Below are 22676 nucleotides of genomic sequence, written 5' to 3' on the forward strand. Positions count from 1 at the left end.
GCCAAGCCTGAACTGTGTAATCCTCACAGACCCTCTGCGGTAGGCGCCTCTGCTGTTCCCCGCCCAAGGCGCAGCGGGGTGTGGCCATTTGTCCAGGGTCACGCAGCCTTGAACCCCCAACCCGATGCCCATTTAACCACCAAGCTACAGTGCCTCCCATCGCGTCCGCATCCGTTACAGCTCCGGGGGACCTCCCAACCGCTTAGGGAGACAAAACAATCACATGGCTGGTGTGGTGGTGCACTTAATGTGTGCCAAGCATTCACTGCCTCATTTCACTTTCCCAGCAGCCCTGGGAGGTTTATTACCCCCATCTTACAGGTGTGGAAACTGAGGCACAGAAAGATGAAGCAACTTGCCAACAGTCAGAAAGAACAGAGTGGCAGAGCTGGGATTCAAACCTGGTCAATCAGACTCCGGGATCCATGCTCCCAAATACTGGGCACTGTTCACTCCACTCCCCACCATCCCCCACTCCACCTCCCCCATCTCCCCACACTCCCCCGTTCTGATGGCTGGAATCCCTGCTCCATCTTCTCCTTCCACTGTTCCACCCACCCACGTCCTGTCCCAGCATCAGTGAGGAGCTGCCTCTCTTAGCCATACCTGAGAATTCTAAGAAGTTCCTGGGCCTAAGGCCACTGCCACCTCCCTAATTTCTTCCAGGCCTCCCAGAAACCCTTGCTCTCAGGGTGGGTAGTCACTTGGAAATCATTCTAGGCCAGCCTCTCCGTTTCTCAGGCAGGGAAACCAAGACCACTGAGGTCGGAGGCTAGCCCAAGGGGGAGATGGCCTAGTGGAGCCCTTTGGGGGGAGTTCAGTCCCGGCAGGCCCAGCTGTGCCTCTTTCTCCCACCCCAGAATCAGGCCTGGGGGGGCAGGAAGTACTGAGAAGCAGAGCAGGCTCCTGTCCCCAGTGGCAGCGGGTGTCTGGGGCAGCAGGAGGCTATCTGATCCCTTCCCCACTGCCCCGGCCATGACCTCCTCCCTCCCTCCATCTCTCCCTCCTCCCTCAGGGCGAGGGTAGCCAGCACCCTGGGCCGCAGCTGAGAACCCAGCGTTCCCCAACCCGGCCCGCATTCCTGTGGGAGGAGGGGTGGGGGGAGGCTGGGCCATGGGCTTGAGGGGCAGGGGCACCCCTGGGGCCGCCCCACCCTGCTGGGCCAAGGCTGGGCTGCCTCCTCACTGTTTCCTGCCTCCGCTCTCCCCATCTCTCAGCAGAGCTGCCTAAATTTGGCTCCAGGAGGGATGGGGGAGGTGGCAGCAGGCGGGTGCTGTCAGAGGCCAGGGCGCAGCTCCGTGTCTAGCCGGCTGGCATTTTTGCTGTCTGGAGGAGGGCAGGGGGGCCAGCAGCCTTCTCTGGGAAAGGGAGATGTGGTACCTTCTGACATGCACTGAGTGATGTGCAAACGACATGCAAACCGAGCTTCAGATCAGCATCTCAGCCAGGGAACAGCTTGGGTGCTGCGTTGGGGATGAGAGCAGAAGGACCAGAGGCCCACTCCCCAGGGGCTCCAGTCGGGGCTGGGTGCGGGGTACAGAGTGTCCAGGGCTGGGAGATGGGAGACTCTATTTCTCACCAGGTGTAGCTTTGGGGCTTCAGATCAGGAGCTGGACCCTCTGCATGGACCTGCTGCTGAGAGCAGGGCCATGGCTTTCTCTGCCTGCTCTGGCAGAGTGCTTGGCACACCCTGTCACATGGTTAAGCACGTGAGTTCTGCAGCCACCCTACCCAGGTTTGAACCCTGGCTCTCCACTGGTCAATGGGTGAATTCCTCAACAGCATACCCAGACAAACAGCTAGTGGAACTGAGCATCCCTTTTAGTACAGCCACTTCCCTGCCCTAGAAGTTGGGCCCAGGGGCATGGCCTAAAAGAACGTGGGCTTTAGAATCAGACCTGGGTTCCAGGTGGGTGTCAGCCAGCGGGGTGCTAGGTGTCTCACTCCCCTCATCTGGGAAATGGGTTCAGGATCTCAAGGTCAACTGTGAGGTCTGCTTGAGGGCTTGGCATCACAGTGGGCACCCTAGAAGTCCTCCCACTGGCGTAGTCTCATAGTTCTCTGCATTCATTCAGCTACTTTCTCGCCTGTTCCCATCTCCCCTCTCCTTTTTGCTCTCTGTCCTGGTTTTTCTCTTGTCTCTAGATATTGTATATTTCTTGCAGTCTCTCTCCTCCCTTTCTCTCCACTTGGTGACCTTGTGCAAGTCACTGCGTCTCAGAGTCTCAGTCTGCACGTCTACTAAATGGGGGTAATGGGAGGTAGATGATGAGCTCTGTCTGGGGTCTGGGGCCATGGAGGCACGGGATGGGTGGCAGCTCTTCTTTACAAGGCCTTCCCCCTCCCACCTGTCATCCCAAATAACCAGGAGGGGTGGGCTGTGCCCTCAGCTCTATCGGGTACTGGGTGTTGGGGCCCCGCTTCTTGGTAACTCTGTTTAACCCTAGATAACTGCTCTCCTGCCCCTCGGCCGGAGCTGATATGAGCTGAATCCAACTTCCTGCCACCCAAAAGCCACTTCCTGCCAAACTTGAGCTGATACCAGAAGAACTTGTTTTCTGTGCACAGAGCAGTCCCTGGCGGGGCGGCCACCCGCCTGCCCCGGGTGTGAACATTTTTTCCATTTGCCTGTCTGCCTGGCGGGGCTAGGCGGGGGGAGGATGGGGACTCTGCCCTCTTCACCTCTGAACCTGCCCGTCCTGCCCCACGGCAGCCTCCGGGCCTGCCAGCCATCCCAGGAAGGGTGCCAAGTGTTCCTTTGGGCCCAGACAGATGCGTGTAGGCAGTGACACACAGTCTGACACAGCCACACACACAGTCGGTCTGACAGTCCCCACAGCCACCTGCTGTTTGGGTGAGGACTCCAGGAACATGTGTGTGACACTGTCAGACACTTACTCACACTCAGAGTCACATACGACCACATACAGTCGTCGGAGAGAGTCACACTCAGAATCCCACGCAGTGACACCCAGTCTCAGAGTCACTCACACATGCACACAGACAGGAATCTTCCAGCAAGCTCCCCACACTCACCCAGCACCCCCCTTCCAGATGTGTTCACCGATTCGATACTCTTTGAGGGTGTGCTCTTGGCCAGGCCTTGGGCTAACCCATAGTGAGAATTATAGGAATAGTAACAAATATTTAGCTGACCTGTGCCATTCCCTCAGTTTCTTTATCTGTGAAATGGTGACAGCCCTACCCCAGAGGGCTCTTGGGAGGATTAATGAGCAAATGCGTGCAAACCCCTGTTGTTGTCTGGCCCATGGAGAACGCCATCCAAGTTAGGCTTTCGTAGTTAGCCAGGGGCATCCTGTGCCCAGCTCCACACTGAGACCTTACATCTATTATCTCCCTGGGTCCTGGCCCAAGCCCCCCGTGGCCAAGGTTGTTGTTCCCGTTTTCACAGATGAGGAAACTGAGGCTCAGAGAAGAGGCCCACAGAGTCCTCAGGGTGCCCCCGCCGACTCGTCTCCTGCCACACTCTTACTCTGCCACCCTAGTCGACCTCACTACCCGTCCCCCCATCCCACACTGTTGCCTCTGCCTGCAATGCCCTTGCCACTTGCTCTTGGCATGACCGGCTCCTTCTGACCTGCCTGTTTACACAGCTCCTGCCAAAAGCCCATTTCAGCTCCTGTTCACCTCCCTCAGAACACTTATCATTTGAGAAAGAGTGGACCCCCACTGGACTTTAAGGGCCAAGAGTAAGGACCATTTCGTCCTATTCTCTGGCTCGTAGGAGGTGCTCAACAACCTCAGAATAAGCAAGTGGCCTGCTCGTCACAGCTACTGAGGACAGTCTGGAATCAAACCCAGGATGCTCCAAAGCCAGAGCTCACTTCTATGCTCTCATGCTTCTCACATCCCTGGCAAGGCATTTCATAACCTGTGAGTGAATGAATAAATGAATGAAGGAAACCAAGATCTCAGGATCCCAGTCCAGTGCTCCCTGGGCTGAACCTCCATCATTTCCTGGCAGCATGGACATGAGCCAAGCTCCAGCCGCCTCGGATGGTGGCGGGGCTGACGGGCCGCCTGAAGCCGGCTGTCAGGAGCTCGTCTGGCCACAGCCGCCAGCAGGGGAGACCAGCTGGCGGGGCAGGGTCCATCGGCCCAGGCCTGGAATCTGAGCCGCCCTGAGAGGCCCAGTTTCTCTCCGGGCCCCCACAAACTGGCCTTTGTTCCCCAGGCCGGCCAAGACCCAGCAGCTCGGGCTTTCTCTCTGCCTGCGGCACCCGCGCTGAGCCGGTGGGGTAAATGGGCCAGCCTCCCCTCTGTCCATGCCCAGGACGTTGCTTCAAGACTAAATGGAGATGTAATTTTCTATACAAATCCATGACAATTTAGATGGAGTGATTGTAATTGGCTTTTCAATGGGGGTTTTGTCCAGCGCTGGTGGCTAGAACTGGGTGGCCTGTTTGAGGCAGGCTCCATTTAAATGACAATAAAGCAATAATATTGAGGACTTGTACAGTGCCCAGAGCCCCTCCTGGGCCCCAGTGGAGCCTCATGTTTATGGATCTCATCCTTGCCCGGGGCTGTCTGGACAACCGGGTGGTGGGGGGCACCGAGCCCAGGGAGGGGCTGCCACATTTGGGGCTTCCAGACACAGGGCTCCAGGACGGCTGGGGCAGGGCCCATGTCCACGGGCTTACCTGCCCCTCATTCATTACCCACTCACCCACTGGTGCCACCTGAGGGCTGGCTGCCCTTCCAGGTGTTGCGGTACCAAGTCACAGAGAACCCTCCCGGGCGGGTCAGAGGGAGGAGGGCACAATGGCTAGCACAGCCTGAGGTTTGAGAGCATGACCCTGAGCCAGACAGCACGGGTTCAAATCCTACTCCCCTCCTTACTAGCATCCCGAGCTTCACAGGCTACTCCGCCTCTCTGTGCCTCTGTTTCCGGGCCACAGAGTGGAGCTGCAATAGAAGGTACCGTGAGGGCTCAGCAGAGAGCTGGTCCGTGGAAGGCGCTACTGTAAGTTACTGCCACGGTTCACTAGCAGCTCCAGCCCTGCTGTCAGACTTGCTGGGTGACCGGGGCACGTGATTTACCCTCTTGAAACCTCCACTGGCTTCTCTTTATGGTGGGGCTTTTCGGAGAGCCTACCCCACAGGGCTGTGAGGATTTCAGGAGAGGATGCAGGAAAGTGCCTAGCACAGAGCCTCGCTCGCTCCATCAACATTAACTCTTGGTACCCTGACTCTCCTTGGCCTTGAGGGGCTTACCACCCGGTGAGAATCGTAAAGTGAGTGTGGGAGACAGAAACGGAAGGAAAGAAAGCTCACAGGAAGCCAGGATGGAGCTCTCTCTGCCGTGAGGGGAGGCACCGTGAGGGAATGATCCAGAGGGGCCTTGGGAACAGGGTGGGGTGCGGGGCTGTGTCAAGGAAGGAAGGCTTCACAGAGGAGGTGACATTTGGACTGGCCCTTGAAGGATGAGTGGAATTTTGCCAACAGAAAGGGTGGACACCAGTGCCGTCCACTGTGGCTACAGAGTCACAGGCTGTCTCCTAAACGAGTGATTCCTACCTGTGGGAAAAGCCGAGGTTGGGGAAATGCGGGCAGGTGCTCATGGAGGCCCTCCTGAAGGAGCGATGTTGGAAGCATATAGGAAGGGAAACAGCCTGTGCAAAGGCCCACAGGTGGGAAGGCAGCTGGCGTCTGAGGCACTGGTGAGTGGATGGCAGGGAGACTGTGCAAAATGTGGCTGGAGAGATGCGATAGAGGTTGTGGCTTTACTCACAAATAAACAGGCGGCCATGGAGGGATTTTAAGCAGAGGCAGGTGACACCATCTAAGCTGCATTTTTCGGGACCCCTCTGGCTGCTTGTGCAGAATGGGCTGCAGAGAGGAAGGGGTAGGAGGGAAGGCAGACAGATCGTGGGGAACCCGTGGGGTCACTGTGGGGCGGGACGTGGTTGGTCCAGGAAATAGCAGGTGCTCAGTGAGTGTTGGCTGGATGATGGGTGGGTGGCGCAACATGAGGGGCCGTGTGCAGCTGGTACATAAGCACAGTGGAAAGAGATGAGAGGGGAGAGGTGAGGGCCACCTCCCCCCTCCCCACCCCAGGCTAAGGCTCTTGGGCTTTTTCCTGAAGGCAGCAGGGCGCCAACATAGTTTTTCTCCAGGCAGGGAAAGACCATGCTGAGATTTGTGCCTTTGAAAGAGCATTCTGGCTGCAGGGTGGAGGGGTGGGAGGTGGTGGGTGGGCGAGGCTGGAGGGAAGGAGGCAGGGAGGGAAAGTGGTTAGTGTGGGCTCAGAGGCCCCAACAGGCATCCTGGCCATCGCCTGGCTTCAAGAGCAACAAACTTCATCCTCAGAGAGGTCCAAAAACTAGTCCTAGGTCACAGAGCTTGTCAAGGCAGAGGTGAGGTCCCACCCCCAGACAAACGCTTTTCCCTTTGGCATCATCTGCCTTGGTCGCTAATAAAATCCATTATGAATAGTCTTTCATTGTAACTATCAGCTGTAGAACCCTTACTAGGAGCCCAGGAGATGGCTACTGTTATCGTGCCCATTTTACAGACAAGGAAACCAAGGCTCCAGAGGCTAAGTCACTTGCCTAAGGGCACACAAGCTGGGAACTGAGACCCAGGCTCTGACCCAGCCAGTATGACCCCAGACCCACACACCAGAGGTCCTAACCAGGCCACAGGCCAAGTGGGGCCTACAGACATATTTTGAGGGGCGTGCAGAGGTTTATTACAACTTTGAATTTATTGCTAATATTTAAAAGTTGGAAATTTCATGGAAGAAGAAAACCTGAACTTAGGATGGCCCCCCTGATGTTGGCAGCCCTAGGACCCAGTGGTTGAACCTTATCCATCTTGTGGCCCCCAGGGTCAGACCTTCAGCCTGGGCCCCTCCTCTGGCTCCAGACGTCCAACTGGACATATCTGAAAGCAAGTGCGTGTCCTGGGCCCCTCTCGAGGGCCAGGGAAAGGTGTCCATCTACTTCTCCAACAAGCATTCGGACCAGCACCACCCCTCCACCGTCCGGCCATCACCACCAAAAGCCTTCTCCATCTCCACTTGCTCAGGCCAAACACCCCGGAGTCACCCTTGATTCCTCCCTCTTTCTCTCACACCCCCCTTCCCCCACCCATCCCATCCACCAGCAAATCCTGTCGGCTCCACCTTGAACCTTCCAGAATCCAACCACATTCTCCCACTTCCCCTGCTCCTGACCTCCTGTCCCAGGGGCTGCGGGGTGCTGGGGAGAGGCATGTGCCGGCATTGAGAGCCCTGGGGCCTGGCTCCAGCCCCCCTTCTCCCGGTTTCAGTTTCTTCATCTGTAAGAAGAGTGGGATAAAGCAGGTCACGTTGACTCCGATTATCCTTTTGTCCAGACTTTTGAGCTGGGAAGAGCCAGTTCACAAGACACTTTGTGTTAAAATTCTAGTTCCTTCCTGGCCTGGGCAGGACACAGGTGAAACACAGGAAGAGCGTGTGGGTGTCTGAGGCAATGACTATCTCGACTTTCAACACCCTGGGGGCGGTTCGGGAGCTCCCTGTGGTGGAGGCTGTCTTGTTCACCACTGACTGGATCCCCAACATCAGAGCAGGTGCTCAGAAAATGTTTGTTGAGTGAATAAATGAATGAATGGACCCTCCTGACCCTCCAAAGGCACCCTGAGCATTTACTCACTTTCAGAGGACCTTGATTTTCCCATCTGAGAAACAGGTAGAGGAACCAACCATCGCCTTCTCTGCCATTGCCTTCCTTCCCTGGAACAACTAACACTGATTGAGCAGTTACTATGTGCCAGGTGCTGGTGTAAGCACCTTACATATGTGAACTCATCTACTCTTCACTGTAACCTCAGGGAGTAGGAACAACTCCCTTTTATGATTGAGGAAACTGGGGCCCAGAGAGGTTAAGTGACATTACCAATGTCACACAGCTCATAGATAGCTGAGCCAGAGACCAAGCAGGCAGCCTGGCCCCGGAATTCTCATTCTTAAACACTGTTGCAGGCTGCCCTTCAAGAAGAAACGAGGTTTGGGGAAGCCTGCCCCATGGAGGCAGCCCAAGTTGCAACAGGTATATAGTGGGCAGGATTGCCAGCTCAACAATCCTTCCATGGCTCCCTGCTGCTGGTCAAATAATACCCAAGTACCCACATCTGAACTCGGGGTCCCTGGAAGTCCCTCCAGCTGCATCTCTTTCTCCCTCAGGCCCCAGCACAAACCTGATACTCCAGCCGTCCTGGCTGCTCCTCTTCCCCATCAGCCTATGAGCTGTCCTGCCTCTGTGCCTGGACACGCTATTCCCTCTGCCCAGAAGGCCATCACCTGGCTCCTGAGCCACCCCATCTCCAAGTTTCATTCAAATGCCCTTCTCCCTTCCTCCTTCCCTGCCAAGACTTCCCTGACCCTGGGTCATATTCCTCTCCTTGAATTTCCTATAGCACTTTGCCAACAAGGATAATATAGTTAACGTGTCTCAATATGCCAGTAGGTACTATTAACAAGGCTGTTTTACAGATGAGAAAACTGAGGCACCAAGAAGGGAAGTAAGTTGCCTAAAGTGACATGGGACAGAATCAGGATTGAACCCACATTTGCCTGACCCAAAGCTAGACCTCCAAGCCCTGAGTCAGACCACATCTCCTGAAATCCGTCTGAGTCTTAGCTGCCTGGCCAGGAGCGATGCAGCCTGAGGGTAGAGGCCACTTTTCACTCCTAGCACACTGCCGCGCATACCGCAGGTGCTCATTCAAGATTTGCCGGTGCCTGAGCAGCCTTTGCCTTCTGCATGAGTACGTGCGGTCTTGAAGGAGAGTCTCCGGGCCCCACGTGCTGAATTTGCATTCTTCAGGTAGTTATTTGGGAAGAGGTTCGAGGCCCTCCGAAGGCCTAGGGGATGGGACAGGACGGTGGAAAGTCCACAGGGTCAGCAGTCAGACAGACCACGTGACCTCAGCTCCCTGTAAAGTGAGGATTTCAGTCCTGACCTTGGTCATTGTGAGGGGACGCACAGTGCCAGTGTATAGTGAGCACTCACTGTCCAGTCACCACCGTCACTAGTTAATGGTTCATATTCTCGACCTTGCTGCCAGGAGTGGAGGGCGATCTGACATCATCTATTAAAGAACAAAAAGCACATGCCCTCGGACCCAGCATCCTACACCTCGGTCTAAGCTCACAAGTGCATGAAAGGGCCATCTATATTCAAGGACGTTCACTGAAGTCTTGTTACGAGAGCAAAATATTGGAAACAACCTAAACGTCCATCAACAGAGGACCAGGTAAATAAGTTACGGTACATCCATAAAATCGAATACTACGCAGCTGTAACCAAGAATGAGAAAGTTCTTTATGTCCTTACATGCTTATGCACTGACAGCTCACAGAGTTACTGTTTAATGTAAAAAACAATCTGAAGGATGTAAGAGCTAAAACTATAAAACTCTTAGAAGAAAACACAGGGATAAATCTTTGTGACTTTGGATTAGGCAATGGTTTCTTAGCTAGGACACCAAAAGCACAAGCCATAAAAGGAATAATTGGACAAATTGGACTTCATCAAAATTAAAAACTTTTCTGCGTCAGTGCATACCGTCAAGAAAGGGAAAAGACAACTCATAGACTGGAAAAAAAGATTTGTAAATCATATATCTGATAAGGAATTTACATCTGGAATATATAAAGAACTCTTATAACTCAACAGTAAAATAAGGAATAATGCAACTAAAAAACACCTAAAGGATCTGAATAGACATTTCTCCCAAGAAGATATGCAAATGGCCAGTACGCACATGAAAAGTTGCTCAACACCGTTAGCCATCATGGAAATGAAAATCAAAACCAGAATGAGCTACCGCTTCACACAGAGTAGGATGGCTTTAATCAAAAAGACAGATGAGGGCGGGCCCGGTGGCGCGGGGGGTTAAGTTCGCACATTCGGCTTCAGGGGCCCAGGGTTCGCCAGTTCGGATCCCGGGTGCGGACATGGCACCGCTTGGCGAGCCATGCTGTGGTAGGCATCCCACATATAAAGTAGGGGAAGATGGGCACGGATGTTTGCTCAGGGACAGTCTTCCTCAGCAAAAGGAGGGGGATTGGCAGTAGTTAGCTCAGGGCTAATCTTCCTCAAAAAAAAAAAAAAGACAGATGATAATAAGTGTTGGTGAGGACATGGGAAAATCGGAAGCCTCATACACTGCTGGTGGGATTGCAAAATGGTGCAACCACTTAGGAAAACAGTCTGGCAGTTCCTCAAAAGGTTAAACATAGAGTCAGCCTATGACCCAGGAATTCCATTCCTAGGTGGAAGAAAATTGAAAACATATATCTACCCACAAACTTGCACATGACTATTCACAGCAGCATTACTCATAAGAGCCAAAATGTGGAAATAACTCAAATGTTCATCAACTGTTGAATAGAGAAATAAAACGCGGTATCTCCATACAATGGAATACTATTCGGCAATAGGAAGGAATGAAGTGCTGCAACACAGACAAACCTTGAGAAGATCATACTAAGTGAGAGAAGTGGGGCACGAAAGACCACACATTGTATGATCCCATTTATAAGAAATGTCCAGGGAGGCAAATCTATAGAGAAAGAAGCAGCTTAGAGGTTGCCCAGGGCTGGGGGAGGGGGCCGGGGGAAAATGGAGAGTGACTGCTAATGGGTATGGGGGTTCTTTTTTGGGGTGATGAAAATGTTCTAAAATTGATTGTGGTGATGGTCGCGCAACTCTGAAACACGGAAAATCATTGAATTGTATTCTAAATGGGTGAATTGTGTGGTATGTGAATTATATCTCAATAAAGCCATTAGAAGAAAAAAAGCAACCCACAGAACAGTGTACAACATATTTTGTATAAAAATAGAAACAAACTTCAGAAATATATGTGCATATGTGCTTATATAAATGTATAAAATATCTCTGGGAGGATACCCAAGACAGAAGAGTGGTACCCCCTGGGGAGGGGAGCTGGGTGGCTGACGGGCAGGCCAGGAGGGAGACAAATTTTTTCACCGTACGGTGGTAGCTGATGAATTGCTTTTTTAAATAATGAGACTGTACTACCTTTACGAAATGTTACACTTAGGAAAAAGACAAACCAGTGGTATTTCACCGGCCCTCAGCCAGAGGCTACGTGGAGCTAGGCAGCTCTGAAACACAGGAGACGGAGAGAGAAACCAACTTTACAGCTTTCCATGCCTTGCGAACACCCATCCTCTCTTTTCTTCCTCACACAAGCCCAGCTGGGTTTCAGCACCAGCCTTGATTCCACCAGCCAATCCTTTGGCTCCTCCTTCAAAAAGGGCCTAGAATCTGCCCACTTCTCACCCACCATGGGCACAATTCTGGCCCCAGGTGCCATCCCCTTTCCCCTCTCACCCAGATCATGGTACCAGCCCACTCCTTGCTTCCACCCTCCAGTCGATACTCCACACAGATCTCTACTTGCCTGCCGCCACTCACCCCCACACCCTGAGCTCTAGCCCCTTGACCTCCTCGCTGTTCCTCAGACTCCCTGGGCACTTCCTGCCTCAGGGCCTTTGCACTTGCTCTGCTCTCTGCCTGGAGTACTCTCCTACCACATGGAGGCTCCCTCGCCTCCGACAGGTCTCTCCTTATAAGGAGACCTCCCGAGACCTCCCTATCTCAAATAGCAGCCCCCAGCCCTATCTCCTTTCTCTGCTTTAGTTTTCGATATATCACCTGACACGTTTGATATTTACCTTTGCTCATTTGCAGTCTGTCTCTCCACCCCCAAATGGAGGTTCCATAGAAGGTGGGATTCTGTGTCTTTCCCCAGGACCAAGAACAATGCACATTGTAAATGCTCAAAAATATTTGACAAAATAAAACTGTATCCTAAGAAACTGTCAGAGATCAGCGGAGGTTAGGGAGACAAGATGACTACGGGTAATGCAGTATTTTGATTGAGATCCTAGAACAAAAATAAACATTAGGGAAAAACTAGTGAAACGTGAAAAAGGGGTGAGTTTAGTTAAGAGTGATGTCCCTGTGTTGGTTCCTTAGTTGTGACAAACATACCCTAACAGTGTCAAATGTCAACAATGGTGAAACTGGGGGAGGGGTATATGGGAACTCTCTGGATGATCTCTGCAACTTTTCTACAAGTCTAAAACTATTCTAAAATAAACCATTTACTTAAATTTTAAAAACTTGTTGAATAAGTGCACAAGTGTGCAAACTGAGGCTCGAAGGTGAAGGCATTTGCTGCAGACTATGCAGCCGGTGAGAAATAGGGGCTCAGGGCAGAGAGAGCCGGGAAATGTCCCCCAAGAAGAGGAGGCCCCTGTCACTGATGATCCGTTTATTTTACAATGAAGGGCAATGGTGTATTGGGGGAGGGCGGAGCTTTTCTTTCCAAATATCACAGGAAGCTCAGATGTTTTATTGAGAACCTACGCCTGGCCCTGTAGAACTCAGAAGTCAAGCACGCTCTCCCAGGCAACGCCTCAGGAAATTGCCCTTTTCTCCTTGGCTCCAAGGAGGCCCAAATAGCCTCTCCAAGTCATGATACTGTTTGCCAAGGGTATTTAGCTCTGTAGCTCAGCATCTCAAGCTGGGTCATACAAATCAGGGTAGGGGACAGGGAGCGGGCTAAGGGAGGTGGTCAAGGGTGGTCCAGGAAGGGAAGAGAAAAGGGACAACTTGAGCACCTACTAGGAGCTGCCACGGGGCAAGACATTTTAGACCTACGTGACCTCATTGCAGGCTCCCAGCCCTGCAAGGCTGGTTTGGTCACTCCTGTTTCACTGATGAGGAAACCGATGATTGGAAAAGGATGCAGTTGCAGAGTGATGAAGCAGCACTGGGATTCCATCTCCTGGGCCTCATCCTGAACCCCTCTCCACACCCTCCCTGCCTCTAGCCATGCCGGCTTCTCTCAGAACCACGTCTGGGCCATATGCTCCCTCCTGCCACAGGGCCTTTGCCTATGCCGTACCCTCTGCCTGAAACACCCTTTCTTCCCTATGACTAAGTCAACTTCTACTGGGCCTTCAGGACTCGGCTCAAGGGCGACAGCCTCTGACGGGCTGAGTGATGCGGCCCCACTGCTGCCCACTGCGATGCCCTTGTTGAAGTCCCAACCCCTGGACCTCAGAAAATGACTGTATTTGGAGAGAAGGTCTCTAAAGAGGCAATTAAGTTAAATGAGGTTGTTAGGGTGGGCCCGAATCCAATATGACTGGTGTCCTTATGAGAAGAGGAGGTCAGGACACAAAGACACACAGAGGGAGGCCCAGATGAGGACACAGGGAGAAGACGGCCGTCTGCACTCAAGGAGAGAGGCCTCAGGAGAAACCAGCCCTGCCGACACCTTGATCTCGGACTTGCAGCCTCCAGAACCGTAAGGAAATCAGTTTCTGTTGTTGAAGGCCCCAGGGCTGGGGCACTTTGCTACAGCAGCCCCCAGCCAGTGAACAGGCTGCCTCAGAGAAGCCCTCCCCGACCCCACGCCCAGTCAGGACCTTGTGGGCACGTCCCCTTTGCGGCGCCTCCCACGATGGCAGTACCCTTCCTGTGTGACCACTGGCTTCACGTCTACCTCCCCCCGCGGGCATCATGAGGGTACAGACGGGGTCTGCCGTGGTCTCCACCAGGGCCTGGCACCGTGCCTGCGCACAGTAGGTGCTGAGGGAGTGAAGGGCAGGCAAAGCTCTAGGGCCTTGGGGATTCTCCTGCCTCCCTTGGTGCCTTTATTTCCCCGACCGTGAAACAGCAAATCCAAGGCTTCTGGAACTTTAAAACTTCATTCCTCTTCTGAAGCAAATATTTCTTTGGGGGGAGGGGGTTCCCGGGGCCCCTCAGCTCTGTCAGGCTTGGTTTTTCCCAGCAACTTTTAATTCAAATCCTTGCAGAAAAACATAAAATTCATTCCTGAGTCAGCACAAGAAAACATGGCCGACCCTCTGCTGCCTGTCCCTGTGCCTCCTTGAGCCCTGCTCTTCCTGGTCCCCCGTCTCAGCCCTGCCCAGATCCTCCCAGTTGCCTGAGGCTACATTCAAAGGCTTCCGTCCCTGCAAACCTCACCCTCGGGAGCCTGGAGACATGAAGTGGAGGTTCAGAAAGGGAAAGACAGCGGCCCCGAAGTCACACAGCCGAGCAGGGACTCGTGCATCTGTGAATCTCTGCTGGGGCCCATTCTTGTCCTGTGGGGGCATCAACTGTGGCATCTGCCCACAAAAGTGCCCTCAGCCCTGGGGAAATTGCCCTACCCCCTCCCTTCGCCCCACCCAGCAGGTCCGCTTCAGACTGAGGAGGGACTGGCAGGAGCTGACCTCAGGCACAGCAGAGGTCCCAGGGCACAGAGAGAAAGTGACCTGCCCAAGGCCACACAGCTGGGAAATAGTGGAGCAGAATGCAGGAACTGGGTTACGTGGCATTGATCCAGCCCCCGCTGCAGGGCCCAGGGGGGATCCCAGGAATGGGGCAGACCTGAGTTCAGACCCAGCCAGGCCATCTCAGGCAAAGGACTCCATCTCCCTGGGATGTTTCCTCCACTGTAACTGGGGTTATTGGTGATATGGGGATATGGGTGACTGGGGATATGGTGAGGGTTACATGAAACAACCTTAAGGTTAACATTCACTCATTAATGTTAAGGGTGAAGCCATTAACACAGACCCTGCCTACTACATAAAGCGGGGTCCGCCCGCTCAGCCCATTCCATAAAGCGGGGTCCACCCTCGCCCTCCCCACCCCGCCCCCATGGATGGGCCCCCCCCTGCTGCTGTGCTGAGCTGAGCTGCCCTGTGGTCCCGTCTGCTGAGTCACGGCACCAACTCTCCTCATCACTTGCTTTGGGGACAGTGCTGAAGGGGCTCAGGGTAGCTAGGTAGAATGCTCTCAACAGCTCCTCAGCCTCTGGTCACTGCTTCTACAGACACACTCTGAAAGCAGGACCCCGGGCCTGCTCGGCAGGGAAGTCAGGAGCAACCCGGCCAGCTTCCTGAACCCCCGCTGTGTGGGCAGGCCCCGGGGCAGGAGGGCAGGGGCTCTACCCCTACCAGGCTCTGTGACCTCTGGCAAGCCCTTCACGGTGGACAGGGGGCGAACTCGGACACCAACCAGTTCTCTCTAGCTCTAGAAACAGGCTCTGCACATTAGCATCTGCCTACGTATGCATCAAATATGCCTGGAAGGACAGACGTGACGCTGGCCTCTGAGAAAGGAACCGAGCAGCTGGGGGAAGACAAGGGATGGGAGGGGCATCTTTACTGTATCTTTTTCAACTTTCAATTTCAGATCATGTGAATGCACTGTGTACTTAAAGTTAAAATGAAAAATAAGAACAGAACCTAGAATTCTGGCAGGAGGGATTAAAGCCACCAGCTTCCCGAGTTTGCTGGCCCTCCTGCCATTCCTACAGACAAGTGACAACTGGCCAGAGGGGCATGGCTAAAAGGGAGCGAGCCAAGTGGGGGTCATTTCACTCTATGGGCCTCAGTGTCCCCAGGGGATGAAGGGAGCTGTTGAAATCCGCATCATAACCGAACTCCGATTTGCTTGTCTCTTCTTTGGATCAGATCTGGAGAGCACATGAAACCGTCCATCACGGGAGTCATGGGGCGAGGGCTGGGTGGTGAGCTCATGAAAATCCAAGTGGCCCAACACTGAATGAGATGACCAAGGGCATCACCTGGGCAGCCCTCTTTTTTTACTGTGCGGAAACTGAGGCACAGAGCTGGAAAGGGACCATGTGCCAAGATGACACCCCCAGGCTGGGCATGTCACTGCCCCATCGCCCTACACCACTCCTCTCCTGACAACTACAACTGGGGGGCTCTGTCTGCATAAATTTGCCCCTGCACCCTCAGGAGGCTGCATGGGCAGGTGGAGGGTCTGGCCTGGACATGGCCTCTTCCACAGCCCAGGAAGGCTGGAGGGTCAGCCGCGCCGGGCCTGGCTAGGCCTGGCAGGCTGCGGTATGGAGTCTGGTCTTTGTCCTAGGAGCCCCTGGGGAGCCACTGAAGGGTTTTAGGCTAGGAACTGATGTTGTCTGATTTATGTTTCAGAAGATTGCTCTGGCTGCTGGGTGGAGAATGGACCGGAGGGCGAGAGGGGGAGCAGGAGGCTGATGCCGAAGGCGCTGCAGCCGGGAGCAGTGGGAGAGCCGTGAACGGGACCGAGGGACGGTCAGCTGATTATAAACGGAAAAAGTAAATTCCTCCTTGGGTAGTGAGTCCCCTGTCCTGGGAAAGGTTTAAACCCGGTCCAGTTGACAACATGACAGAGCTGTTATAGCAGGGACTTGATAAGGTGGACCACAATGTCAAGATTCCAGGATGTCTCCTCCAAGAAGCCTTCCCTGACTCCCAAGGCCGTTGGCAGCCCCGAGGGTGTCCGGATCACAGCACTGATTATCCTGGGTCATAATCATCAGTTTCCAGGTTTCCGTGCCCTTCCTCACCACGAGGGCAGGGGCCACTTTTCTCCTCTCTGGTTTCCCAGTGCTCAGCAAAGAGCCTGGCACACAGTAGGACCTCATCCATCACTTCCTCTCCCTTCTTTGTCCTTCTCTCCCCAGCACCCCTTCGCCCAGGTCTTTCACCTGGGTATCCCCAATGTCCAGCTCAAATGGTGGCACACAGTAAGTGCTCTGTAAATGTTTCTTGAATTAGATTTTGTCTAATTCTAACACACAGTAGGAACTCAACGAATGTTCAGCCCCTTCTTGAGGGCAGAGTCAAGCAGAGCAGTAACACTTTCTTTGTTCTGACCCTGCTCTAAGCACTTGAGGCAGGACTATCGTTATGTTTATTCTGCAGACCAACTAATGAAGGCCTAGAGAGGTGTGGGAATCAGCGGGCCACACAGCTGGCAAATAGCGGAGCGGGCATTTGAACCCAGGCTGTCAGGCTCTGGGACTGGACTGTGTGGCTTTGCTCCGAGGGCCCAGGGGCTCCCACTGTCCCTGGCACAGAGTAGGTGCTGAGACATGTCGGTAGTGGGCCCCAGAAAAACAGCGTCACCCCCAACGCAGCTGCCACAGGGATCCGCAGCAAGATGCTTCTCTCCTCCCAGGCTCGGGTCTCTCTCCCGCCTGAGTGGGCCAGGCCGTCCCGGGGGGCTGCTGCCAGCCTAGGCCTGCCCAGGCCCTGCCGCCCACGCGGCCTTCCCTGAGCCGCCAGCAGGCCGGCAACGTGGCCTGCCCCAGGGGATTGAGCCTGGGCCACGGGGCGGCCCAGACAAAGGCCGGCAGCGTGCCCGATCCCCTGGCACTCAGGCTGCCGTCTCCTCCTCCTCTCCCTCCAGGGCACAGGTTGGGGGCACTGGCAGAGGCTGTTTTCAAAAAGGAGGTGGAGGGAACGATGAGGGACAGGGCTGGGCAGCACCAAGGGCTGAGGCTGGAGCAATCAGAATGACGGGCGGGGAGCAGAGCAGTCTGCAGGGCCCAGCAGCCCAGAAATCAGGTGGGTGGGGAGCTGGCAAGGTCACGGCCGCAAGCCTGCCTCCTCTCCCAGCCCCCGCGTCGGCACCCACCAGGCACTGATGGAGGTCTGCTGAATAAGACCACTCCCGGCACTGAGTGCCATGCCTTCAGGGTCGGGTGGGGGGCCCTGGGCTCACAGTGTGCAGATCCCCACAGCCAGGGATGGGGCTTGGGACTCATGCTGAACAGAGCAGGTATGGAGCCAGCTATTAACTATCTCCCCATTTAGCGGAGAGGAAACTGAGGTTCAGAGAGGCAAAGCAACTTGCCTAAGGTCACACAGCTGAAAGTGGGGCAAACACGAACCCCACCCAGGTCGTTCTGATTGCAATAGACAGCATGCTTCCCACTGCCCTGTCTTTTTACAAATAATTAATTCCTACTATAAATAGAAATGACAACTGTGCCTAGGGCATTACCTGTATCAAGTCACTGAACCCTCACAACAACGCTATGACGTAAGAACTATCATGATGCCCATCTTACAGACGAAGAAACTGAGGCCTGCAGGGTGGAGGAACGTGACCAAGGACCAACAGCGAGTGTGTTGTGAAGTGGGGTTCAACCCAGCCATCTGGAGCCTGAACACTATACCACCACTGTAGCCCGAATAGATGGAGAGATGGATGGACGGATGGGCCCACAGACGGACTAAAGAATGGGAGCCCCGCCCTCTGTGCACCAGGCCCACGGCCGGGCATCCAGTAGGTGCTGGGCCAGCCGCAGCCGTGACAACGCTTGCTTTCTCATGCAGCCCCTGCTGGAGGGGCCTCGTGTCCCCAGCAGGGCTGGAGCTTGGGGGCCGCGGGCCGTGTGCCCAGGCTGCCGGGGCGGCCCGAGCTCCCTTGCCGAGCCGAGCGGCGGCATGACGGATGTGCCCGCCGCCGCGGGGAGCCCGGGGTAGAGCAGTTGCCAGGATACAGGCTGCTCTGGCGGCCCACACTCAGACCTTTGTCACCATCTCAAGGACCTTTTTTTCCTCCTCCTCCTTTCTCACTGGAGCCAGACCCGGCACGCAGGTGAGAAGCTGCAGCCAGCACCACCAGCAGCCCCGGTCACAGGGGACCCACGGCGGGGCCCAGGGCCCCGGGCAGGGGCGAGGGAGGCAGAGGCAGAGACCCGGAGCCTGCGGTGGGGGAGACGGCGCTCCGCGGGCAGCCCAGCCACGGCTGGGAAAATCCTGATGCCGGGATGCTTCTCTCACTGGCTTTCTTTCTCCCAGCTTCTCTGACAAGAAATGAGCCTTCGTCGTTTTTCTTAACCACACAACACTGGAGGCATCAGCTTCTGGAAGTAAGGGTGGTGCCTAAAGAGCTGGGTGGGGCTGGGCCTCTGGGGCCCAGGGCAGGGGGACAGGTGTGGCACCCCTTGCACAGCAGGCACTAATTGGTGGGCCCTGAGAGGGGATTAACTGGGCCCTGGGGAACTGGCTGAGGACGAGGCCACGCCCCAGCCAGGGCCCCGCTTGGGGACAGGGCTGTGGAGGGGCCCACAGCAAGGATTCTCAGCTCAAATCCTAGCTCTGCTCCTTGGGCCAGTCGCTTCTCTTCTACGTGCCTCGGTTTCTTCCTCAAAGAAGAGGGCGGTTGTGAGAATGAAAATATATCTGTTTAAAATACCTAGCCTACAGTGAGTGCTCCATGAAAGATCCCACATGCCTGTTCGCTGAGATGCCACAGGGTGCCTGGTCCCAGGCGTGGCATTAAGGTCTGGGGAGGCAGGGGGTCTACTGCCCACTTGTGGGACACACGCAGAAGCTGAGGCTCTGGGAGGGACGGCGTTTGCCCAGGTCGGACCCCCGGAGGGTCAGACACCAGGCTGACTGAGTTCCACTCCCTGCCAGGTTTCCAGGTTGCACAACCACTCTCTCAACCTCCCCGACTCATGGGACCGCACTTTGACTTTGAAAATCAGATCTCAATGCCACCTGCCCCAAACCCTCCTTGGCTCCCCAGTGCCGGGATAAAATGCAGGCTCACTGGGCCAGGCATGAGAGGCCTCTGTGACGGGACCTGCTCGCCTCAGCTTTGAACTGTCCTTCGTGCCTCTGCGAGGCTGTCTCCTCTGCTTGGGACGCCCACCCTCTGCTTAGTCTTGAGCTCTGTTTACAGCACCCCCCCACCTCCCCAGTAGCCCTCCCTAGAGTCATGGGCCAGAGGGGAGAGTGCACCTGGCCTGGCGGTTAGACCCTATCTCTCGAATCTCTGCCCCACCTCGACCTGCCACAGCTGCCTGGCTGCAGCCTTTGTCCCGGGCCACCGGCCTCATAGCAGCCTTGGCACCTGAGCAGACGACCCATTTGTGCCCACACGCCCCTGCTCACACAGTATGCCTCCCATGCCCCTCCCCATACTGCTCAGCAGCCCCTGTCCCTTCGAGTCCAGTTCAGACCCTCCCTCCTCTTGAGCCTTTCGCTGACCACCCCAGGCTGCAGGCAGCCCTTCGATCGGCTTTCCCTGCAGGAGTTGCTGTGCCTCCCTCCTGTGTGCTCCTGAGGCCTGGCGGCGGGAGGGAAGTCGGGGGTGGGGGGGGGAGCTCCACTCTTATTAGGACTGACTCTGGGTCAGGCCCTATTCTAGGCACATGACCACGCAGATCTGGATTATTCCACCCCACAGAGGAGCAAAGGGACGTTCAGGCTTGGGAAGATTAAGCCTCTCTCTTGCTAAGGGCCTGAGGCCCTGATGCTAAGATGGCACTACAGGGTCGCAAGGGCTGTCACTGGGCTTGCATTCCTTGTATTCTCCCACCTGAGCCAGCACAGGCCCAAGGCAGTGGCAGTGGTGACAATAATAGCAGCAGTAATACTACCTGCTGGCTATGGACACCGCTTAGGTGCTCGGCTCCAAACCCACACAATCCTAAAGTTAAAGATGAGGAAACTGTGGCCCAGAGAAGCAAAGCAATTTACCCAAGGTCACACAGCTAAAAAGCCACTAAGCCAGGATCTGAACCCCATGATCAAAAGGCCATGATGTCCCCGAGCCCAGGACACTGCCTGGTTTCCCAGCCGAGCTGGCACCAGACACAGGCAGCTGTAGCCCAAATTCTGGCCACCAGGCCCTAAGCCTGTCCCGGCGGCCACCTGCTAATTAGCCAGGCGGCTTCTGCTTGCTGAGTGGCTGCTTTGGGGCAATTCTCCCAGGAAAGGCCGAGCTTGCAGGAGCAGGAAAGGTAATTGCTAATTTGCACGAGAGGAGACAGGGGACGAAGACGCCCGTGGCTGCTGGGTGAAGCCCGAGCTGCTCTCACATCCACGTCCCGCCGCTCACCATGCAGCACGACAGCTCCCGAGACGTGTCTGTCCCTGGGACACATCCACACACAGTCCCCATCCTGTCTGGGTCACTGCGCCACGCCCCAGGAAGAGCCAAAGAGCATTAACACGGCCCGCACTCTGCTGGGGAGCACTGCGTGGAGCGGGCGGAGCGGGGGCTCGGCAACTGCAAAGCTAATGACCCGAGAAGGGTTCCAGCGTCTTCTGGGCACTCTGTCCTGCTGCTCACTGAACCTCACAGCGGCTCGGGGGTGGGTGCTGCGCTCGGCCCCTTTCACAGGGGAGAAAACTGATACCTGGGGACAGGAAGTGACTGCCCAAGGCCACCCACTCGGAAGGGAAGGGGCCAGGACGTGCCCTCAGCCCGTCTCGCTCCAGGGTCTGTGCTGCACCCGCTGTTCTCGAAATTGAGATCGTCCAGCTCCATCTCCCATTTTGCCGCTGAAGAAACTGAGGGCAGGAGGCTACATTACAGAAAAAGTACCGGCTTTGGAATCCCTGCTCTGCTCTCATGTCCTGTGTGCTTCAGGACATAACCTTTCCTCTTTGTGACTCAGTTTCTTCATCTAGAAATTGGGCCTAGAAACCCCTGGGCTGTGTGGGCACTGGGGAAAGGCTGTCTGGGGCCTTCAAGGCCCTGAATAGGGATGGGCTCCCTGATCGCTCCTGCAAAGGGGTCAGATGGTCAGCCTATTGCCCAGAGCGGGCTGATGCAGGGCTGGGCTAGAGCCCAGGGCCACGAGCCCCATGTGATGTGAGCTGAGGCCGCAGCAACTGAGGAGCAGAGACTGGTGGACAGGGTCTTCTGTCAAGGCTGGGGGGGCCAGCTTGTGGCCAGGAAGGTGGGTCAAGGGAGGAAGGGGGTCCCTCTGCACAAAGCTCGCTGCCAGCACCTGGTTGAGCTATGATCAGCTCCCCACGAGGAATGGCCAGCGCTGGGGTAGGTCAGGCTGACCTGGGGCCAAATCCTGGCTTCCCCTACACCAGCCGGGCATCATGCCCCTCTCTGAGCTCAGCTTCCTCATTCGTAATGCCCCACCCCGCAGGGCCGTCCCGAGACTCAGGCTGATCAGGACGACAAGGCACCGGGGGCCCAGCTGCTGGGAGACCAGTCTGGAGACCCAGCCCTCCCTACCCAGCAAGGCCAGACACCGGATGGACACACAGGCCTAGTGGACAACCACGTGAGCCCAGACCTCTTCCTCTTCTCAGAGACCTGCCCCGGACTCCGCCCGCCTGTGGCCTGAGCTTCCCCACACTCTGGGCCTTTCAACATCGTTACAACAGACCTCCCGACTCACCAAGCCATGCCTTACAAAACCTGCTCGGGGACCACAAATCTGAAAGCCGCTATTATTGCGTGGTGCCAGGGATGTGTGCGCACGTGTCCATGCTCGCTGGTAAGGGAGGACAGGCTCCAGACAATCCCCACTGTCCTGCACCGCTGGGGGTCCAGGAGCCAGGAGACCCACATCTTAGCCCTCCATCAGCCCTGCCTCCCTGTGGCCCTGGGCAAGCCACTCACCCTCTCCAGGTCTCAGTTTACCCCTCTGTAAGGCGGGGCTAGTATTTCCAGTCCCCTCTTCTTCTTGGAGTTCTTAGAAGACTCAAGTGATATGACAAATTCCCAAGAGCTATGAAGACAGTTCAAAGCCATACAGATGTCGGGTTCCAGTTCAAAACATTTGCTGAGCACTTCCTACAGGCAGGCCCGAGGCTGGGCACTTGTACACACACTTCCTGGAGTGTTTTCCACAAGTCCCATCCCATCAACCCTGACATATGTTATGGGCATCATATCCTCATTCTGCAGATGAGGACATTGAGGCTCAGAGAATGACTTGCCTGAGGTCACACAGCCAGAAAGTAGTGGACCCAGGATTTGAACCCGGGGCCGTCTGAGAGTCAGCCACACGGAGTGAGGAGTCAGGACGATGGTGTTCTCTTCTCCTAAGCC

General features: G+C 55.4%; 1 protein-coding gene across 2 annotated transcripts in view; it reads right to left on the minus strand.

Moving 5' to 3' along the window:
• NOL4L (nucleolar protein 4 like) overlaps positions 1-22676 on the minus strand; it is a 124762-nt gene that overhangs the window by 83992 nt on the left and 18094 nt on the right. The window contains exon 1 of one of the 2 annotated variants that reach the window (XM_070589118.1): positions 7199-7312. The exons of the other annotated variant lie outside the window; for it this stretch is intronic. Within the exon in view, the coding sequence (XP_070445219.1) occupies positions 7199-7237 (39 nt within the window). The 5' untranslated portion in view covers positions 7238-7312. Of the gene's footprint in view, positions 1-7198; positions 7313-22676 lie in introns of those variants that run through there. 2 annotated transcript variants of the gene reach the window in all.

The sequence above is a fragment of the Equus przewalskii genome, chromosome 21, assembly GCF_037783145.1.
Source record: "Equus przewalskii isolate Varuska chromosome 21, EquPr2, whole genome shotgun sequence".
NCBI lineage: Eukaryota > Metazoa > Chordata > Mammalia > Perissodactyla > Equidae > Equus > Equus przewalskii.